Source organism: Arachis duranensis, chromosome 6 (assembly GCF_000817695.3).
Source record: "Arachis duranensis cultivar V14167 chromosome 6, aradu.V14167.gnm2.J7QH, whole genome shotgun sequence".
Taxonomy (NCBI): domain Eukaryota; kingdom Viridiplantae; phylum Streptophyta; class Magnoliopsida; order Fabales; family Fabaceae; genus Arachis; species Arachis duranensis.
In genome coordinates, this window is record NC_029777.3 from 87,775,636 (window position 1) to 87,783,328 (window position 7,693).

The 7,693-nt window shown below is 39.9% G+C and overlaps 1 protein-coding gene across 1 annotated transcript in view; it reads right to left on the bottom strand.

Moving 5' to 3' along the window:
• Positions 1-531: 531 nt before the first annotated feature.
• The window catches only part of LOC107494477 (uncharacterized), an 11,657-nt gene continuing 4,495 nt past the window's right edge, over positions 532-7,693 (bottom strand). The window contains exons 2-4 of the mRNA XM_016115508.3: positions 1,702-1,992; positions 1,404-1,602; positions 532-1,315 (exon numbers count right to left, since the gene is read on the bottom strand). Of these exons, the coding sequence (XP_015970994.2) occupies positions 846-1,315; positions 1,404-1,602; positions 1,702-1,992 (960 nt within the window). The 3' untranslated portion in view covers positions 532-845. The remainder of the gene's footprint in view (positions 1,316-1,403; positions 1,603-1,701; positions 1,993-7,693) is intronic.

Here is a 7,693-nt window from a genome sequence, read left to right on the forward strand (position 1 = left end):
AAAGATATAGTTAGGTAGGAAAAGAAGGGAATTAAGTGCTTATTATGTATGGATATATTGTAATTGAATAATTGATCAAAGTGTAATTGCTAATATTATAGTCTGTCAGAATTGTGTAATGAAATTTCCTTTGCCAAATATTAGAATCATATGCATTCACAAAAATAATGTTTCAAAAACCTGATTTAATACAAATCACATCACTCATAATTTTCAAAATAGTCTAATAACCATAATTTCATATATTTGAAATCAAGTATCAAAGTTCTAAATATTCCAACAAAAAACTTACTCCTAGCTAGTTTATATCTGTTGCTAGCATCAAAGATACATTCCAAAAGCATAGCTCAAAGTTGCATAAATGCACTACATAACCATAATCTGTTACAAAAGGGTCTTAATAAAATAAACAACATAACTACAATCAGCATGATATCATAGAGCAATATCATTTCTTCTTTTGGAGGTTGAGTCCTGGTGTAGGCATGAACTTGAATATTCTGGCAACAATTACAGAGCTTGTAGCAGCAACTGTTTCCGGAGAGATTCTTGGTATCTGATTCGGATGGAGTGACCTAGGCACTGGAGCAAATGGGGCTGTAGGTGGAGGAGTCAAAGTTGGTGGAGGTAAAGGTCTTGGAGCCGAAACAAGCTTCATAGGAGGTGTTGGGGCAGTAACCGGAGCTACATGAGGTCTCAGAATTTGTTGTTTAGGTCTTGGAGGCCTAAAACTTGTTATTGATGCAACTTGGTTGGATGAGTTAGTAGTTTTCTCCTAACACAAGACAAAGTAACAAGACAAGTAAGTACATGAATGGCATACAAAGCATCGAATATAATCCAATTTAGAAAGGTACCTGTGGCTGTGGTTGAGGGGTTGAGAGGGTTACTTGTACTTCTTCCTGTGACCCTGCTGCAATGGTGGATCCATTTCCATTACCCTTTTTTTTACCTTTATTCTTTGGTGGGGGTTTAGGCCTTGGTGGTCCCTTGCATGTTTTTGCATTGTGGCCAGATTCGCCACATTTTTGACAGGTAACCTTGAATGTTCGTCGTCCTTTTGATCTATCACGCGCGTCTTCAACAGGGTCCGCCTTCCTTTTTTTCTTCGTGGGGCGGCCTGCAGGTCTCCTAATGATGGGTGGCTCTGGAGATAGTAGTCCAGTATTCACCCAATACTCTTCTGAGTTGACAGGTTTCATGACATGCTCATAGGTTGCTCTAAATGCATCCATCTTTAGCCAAGGATGCACATATAGTTCTGGCCTATCACACCTCTTTTGAATAGCTGCTAATGCATGAACACATGGTATTCCTACAAAAGAATTAACTAGCGTTGACTTTAATACAGCAGAATGCATATCTTAAACTCATGTAAGTCAAATACAATATGTTATGACTACCTGTCAGTTGCCACATATTGCAGGTACAAGTATGCCTTCCAAGATTAACACCAACCTTCTTTGAATGTGTCTGCACCTCAAACACGTTACGATCATTGTCACCAGTCCATTGAGCCGTCCAGAATTTAGTATCCTTCATAAGGTCCTCCAATTTCCTTTGCTGAACTGGTGCCAGTACTCCAGTGTAGGTGCTTAGAATCTTCGTGTTTTGCCATTCTCCTCATCAAGTAGCAACGAAGCTCCTCCAACATGGTGGAATAGGCTTTCCCTTATAGTGGTTAATTTTGGCGTTCCAGACCTCACTCATGTTGTTGGTCACGTTGTCAAGTTTTTGCCAATGACTAAAATAAGATTTGGTCCAGCAAGAGGGTTGAAACTTTGCAAGATATGCCCATGCTTCTTCGTTCATCCTCTTTAGCCTTTGCATATGATGTTGCAACTCTGCATCTGTACTACTCTTTGCACATGTCCACACTATATTTCTTAGTTGTTTGTCCTTAAACTTCCCAATAAAATTCTTCCAAATGTGTCTTACACAATTCCTGTGGTGTTCATTTGGCATCACCTCATGCAAAGCAGGCAGTAAACCCTAAAGAAGGCATCAAAATGAACAAACACATATACAGACTTTTTTAATAAAATCATAGATCAGACAGTAAGATCCCCAAAAAATTTATTTATCAGACAAATAAGCCCCTAAATAAATTATTTATCAAACAGATTGGTCCTTAGTAATATAATTTGACAGTCATCTAGACCCTTTCATCCACCCGAAACCTTATTAGAACACTATTTCATATTAACTTCACCTCAATTCAATTCAAATATAATGACATCAAGTCAAATTTAATTACTACAAATAGTACAATTCAAATAAAAGACAAGAGCATAAGAGACTTATAATCAATTACACTAATTCAAATGTCACGCATTCCACTAATAATATCTGCCAATAATATCACATGAACAGTAACATGCTCTTTATATAACATGAATAGTAACATGCTATTATATTATGCAACAATATACATGATATTATTAGGTGAAGAAGTAACACTCTCTTTATATATGCCAATAATATCACATGAATAGAAACACACTTTTTTGTATGGCACGCTTCCTGGTGCATGAAATTGCCATCACACTTTTGCAATTCCGCACAACTAACCAGCAAGTGCACTGCGTCGTCCAAGTAATACCTTACGTGAGTAAGGGTCGATCCCACGGAGATTGTCGGCTTGAAGCAAGCTATGGTTATCTTGTAACTCTTAGTCAGGATATAAAAAATTATCAGGTTTAATTGTGAAAAGTAAAAGAACATGAAACAGGTACTTGTTTTGCAGTAATGGAGAACATGTTGAGGTTTTGGAGATGCTCTATCTTCTGAATCTCTGCTTTCCTACTATCTTCTTCTTCATGCACGCAAGGCTCCTTCCATGGCAAGCTGTATGTAGGGTTTCACCGTTGTCAATGGCTACCTCCCATCCTCTCAGTGAAAATGTTCAACGCGCTCTGTCACAGCACGGCTAATCATCTGTCGGTTCTCGATCAGGTTGGAATAGAATCCAGTGATTCTTTTGCGTCTGTCACTAACGCCCAGCCTTTAGGAGTTTGAAGCTCGTCACAGTCATTCAGTCCTTGAATCCTACTCAGAATACCACAGACAAGGTTTAGACCTTTCGGATTCTCTTGAATGCCGCAATCAATTCTAGCTTATACCATGAAGATTCTGATTAAGGAATCCAAGAGATATCTACTCAATCTAAGGTAGAACGGAGGTGGTTGTCAGGCACACGTTCATAAGCAAGAATGATGATGAGTGTCACGGATCATCACATTCATCAAGTTGAAGAACAAGTGATATCTTAGAATAGAAGCAAGCGTGATTGAATGAAAAACAGTAGTAATTGCATTAATCCATCAAGACACAGCAGAGCTCCTCACTCCCAACCATGGGATTTAGAGACTCATGCTATAGAAGATAAAATGAGAAATGTGTAAAGTGTCATGAGGTAGAGATACAATGTCAAAAGCTCCTGTTAATAGTGAACTAGTAACCTAGGGTATACAAAAATGAGTAAATGACGTAAAAATCCACTTCCGGGGTTCACTTGGTGTGTGCTTGGGCTGAGCATTGAAGCTTTCATGTGTAGAGACTTTTTCTGGAGTTAAACGCCAGATTTTATGCCAGTTTGGGCGTTTAACTCCAATTTTTGTGCCAGTTCCGGCGTTAAACGCCGAAAATTCTGAAGCTGATTTGCAACGCCAGTTTGGGCCATCAGATCTCGGGCAAAGTATGGACTATTAAATATTGCTGGAAAGCCCAGAATGTCTATTTTTCAACGCAATTGAGAGCGCGCCAATTGGGCTTCTGTAGCTCTAGAAAATGCACTTCGAGTGCAGGGAGGTCAGAATCCAACAGCATCTGCAGTCCTTTTTAGCCTCTGAATCAGATTTTTGCTCAGGTCCCTCAATTCAGCCAGAAATTACCTGAAATCACAGAAAAACACACAATCAGGTCCCTCAATTTCAGCCAGAAAATACCTGAAATCATAGAAAAAACACACAAACTCATAGTAAAGTCCAGAAAAGTGACTTTTAACTAAAAACTAATAAAAATATAATAAAAACTAACTAAAACATACTAAAAACATACTAAAAACAATGCCAAAAAGCGTATAAATTATTCGCTCATCACAACACCAAACTTAAATTGTTGCTTGTCCCCAAGCAACTGAAAATTAAAATAGAATAAAAAGAAGAGAATATACTATAGACCCCAAAACATCAAAGAAACTTAGCTCCAAATAGATGAGCGGGACTAGTAGCTTTTTGCTTCTGAACAGTTTTGGCATCTCACTTTATCCTTTTAAGTTCAGAATGATTGGCATCTATAGGAACTCAGAAGTCAAATAGTGTTATTGATTCTCCTAGTTAAGTATGATGATTCTTGAACATAGCTACTTTATGAGTCTTGGCCGTGGCCCAAAGCACTCTGTTTTCCAGTATTACCACCGGATACATACATTCCACAGACACATAACTGGGTGAACCTTTTCAGATTGTGACTCAGCTTTGCTAGAGTCCCCAATTAGAGGTGTCCAGGGTTCTTAAGCACACTCTTTTTGCTTTGGATCACGACTTTAACCGCTCAGTCTCAAGTTTTCACTTGACACCTTCACGCCACAAGCACATGGTTAGGGACAGCTTGGTTTAGCCGCTTAGGCCAGGATGTTATTCCTGTGGCCCCTCCTATCCACTGATGCTCAAAGCCTTGGATCCTTTTTTTTTTTACCCTTACTTTTTAGTTTAAAGGGCTATTGGCTTTTTCTGCTTGTTTTTTTTTTGAATATTCACTGCTTTTTCTTGCTTCAAGAATCAATCTGATGATTTTTCAGATCCTCAATAACATTTCTCCTTTTCCATCATTCTTTCAAGAGCCAACAAGTTTAACATTCATTCAACAAATTCAAAAGACATATGCACTGTTCAATCATTCATTCAGAAAACAAAAAGTATTGTCACCATATCAAACTAATTCAACTAGTTTCAGAGATGAATTTGAAATCCTGTACTTCTTGTTCTTTTGTGATTAAAGCATTTTTCATCTAAGAAAGGTGATGGATTCATAGGACATTTATAACTTCAAGGCATAGACACTAAGACACTAATGATCATAAGACACAAACATAGATAACATAAGCATAAAAATTCGAAAAACAAAAAAACAAAGAACGAGGAGATTAAAGAACGGGTCCACCTTAGTGACGGCGGCTTGTTCTTCCTCTTGAAGATCTTATGGAGTGCTTGAACTCCTCAATGTCTCTTTCTTTTCTTTGTTGCTCCTCTCTCCTGATTCTTTGATCTTCTCTAATTTCATGGAGGAGGATGGAATGTTCTTGGTGCTCCGCCCTTAGTTGTCCCATGTTGGAACTCAATTCTCCTAGGGAGGTGTTGATTTGCTCCCAATAGTTTTGTGGAGGAAAGTGCATCCCTTGAAATGAATCTCTCCATCTGCCATGACTCGGAGGTGGAATCTTTTGCCTTCCCTTTCCTCTTTCTAAAGGTTTCTCCGGCCTTAGGTGCCATAAATGGTTATGGAGAAACAAAAAGCAACGCTTTTACCACACCAAACTTAGAAGGGTTGCTCGTCCTCGAGCAAAAGAAGAAAGAAGATAGAGAGTGGTGGGGTGGGTGGGGATCCTGTGGGGTCCACAGATCTTGAGGTGTCAAGGATAATTCATCCCTGCACCAAGTGGCGAGCAAAAATGCTCTTTCTGCCAATCTTGGCGTTAAACACCGGGCTGGTGCCCATTTCTGGCGTTTAACGCCAGCTTGGTGCCTATTCCTGGCGTTAAACACCAGTCTGGTGCCCCTTTCTGGCGTTAAACGCCCAGAATGGTGCCAGACTGGGCGTTAAACGCCCATTTACTGCCCTTACTGGCGTTTAAACACCAGCCAGCTTTTCCTCCAGGGTGTGCTGTTTTTCTTTCTGTTTTTCATTCTGTTTTTGCTTTTTCAATTGTTTTTGTGACTTCCCATGATCATCAACCTATAGAAAACATAAATTAACAAAGGATAATAGATAATATAACATTGGGTTGCCTCCCAACAAGCGCTTCTTTAATGTCAGTAGCTTGACAGTGGGCTTTCATGGAGCCTCACAGATACTCAGAGCAATGTTGGAACTTCCCAACACCAAACTTAGAGTTTGAATGTGGGGGTTCAACACCAAACTTAGAAGTTGGTTGTGGCCTCCCAACACCAAACTTAGAGTTTGTCTGTGGGGGCTCTGTTTGACTCTGTTTTGAGAGAAGCTCTTCATGCTTCCTCTCTTTCCTGTCTGCGAACCATGGTACTTCCTGAATGGCGAAGAGTTGCTCATCCGGAAAGGTTTCAGAGATCTTAGTAGGAGGGTGGGGCGCTCCTGCTACTGGTTCTATCCGGGACAGGTGATCAGCTACTTGATTCTCTGTCCCTTTTCTGTCTCTTATTTCTATATCAAACTCTTGCAGAAGCAACACCCATCTTATGAGCCTGGGTTTTGAATCCTGCTTTGTGAGTAGATATTTAAGAGCAGCATGGTCAGTGTACACAATCACTTTTGATCCTACTAAATAAGATCTGAACTTGTCAATGGCATAAACCACTGCAAGTAACTCTTTTTCTATGGTTGTGTAATTCTTCTGTGCATCATTTAAAACACAACTAGCATAATAAATGACGTGCAAAAGCTTGTTATGTCGCTGTCCCAACACTGCACCTATGGTATGGTCACTGGCATCACACATTAGTTCAAATGGTAATGTCCAGTCTGGTGCAGAGATAACTGGTGCTGTGACCAGCTTAGCTTTCAGAGTCTCAAACGCCTGCAGACACTCCTTATCAAAGATAAATGGCATGTCAGCAGCTAGCAGATTACTCAGAGGTTTGGCAATTTTTGAAAAATCTTTTATAAACCTTCTGTAGAATCATGCATGCCCCAGAAAGCTTCTGATTGCCTTAACATTGGCAGGTGGTGGTAATTTTTCAATTACCTCCACCTTAGCTTGATCCACCTCTATTCCTTTGTTCGAAATTTTGTGCCCAAGGACAATTCCTTCAGTCACCATAAAGTGACATTTTTCCCAGTTTAAGACTAGGTTAGTCTCTTGGCACCTTTTCAGGACAAGTGCTAAATGATCAAGACAGGAGCTAAATGAGTCTCCAAATACTGAGAAGTCATCCATGAAGACTTCCAGGAACTTCTCTACCATATCAGAGAAGATAGAGAGCATGCACCTCTGAAAGGTTGCAGGTGCATTACACAGACCAAAGGGCATCCTTCTGTAAGCAAATACTCCAGAAGGACATGTGAATACTGTTTTCTCTTGATCCTGAGGATCTACTGCAATTTGGTTATAACCTGAATAGCCATCCAAAAAGCAGTAGTATTCATGACCTGCTAGTCTCTCTAGCATCTGGTCTATAAATGGTAAGGGAAAATGATCCTTTTTGGTGGCTGTATTGAGCCTTCTGTAGTCAATACACATACGCCACCCTGTAACTGTTCTTGTAGGAACCAGTTCATTTTTTTCATTATGAACCACTGTCATGCCTCCCTTTTTGGGGACAATGTGTACAGGGCTCACCCAGGGGCTATCAGAAATAGGATAAATAATTCCAGCCTCTAGTAACTTAGTGACCTCTTTCTGCACCACCTCCTTCATGGCTGGATTTAGCCGCCTCTGTGGTTGAACCACTGGCTTAGCATCATCCTCCAATAGGATCTTGTGCATGCATCTTGCTGG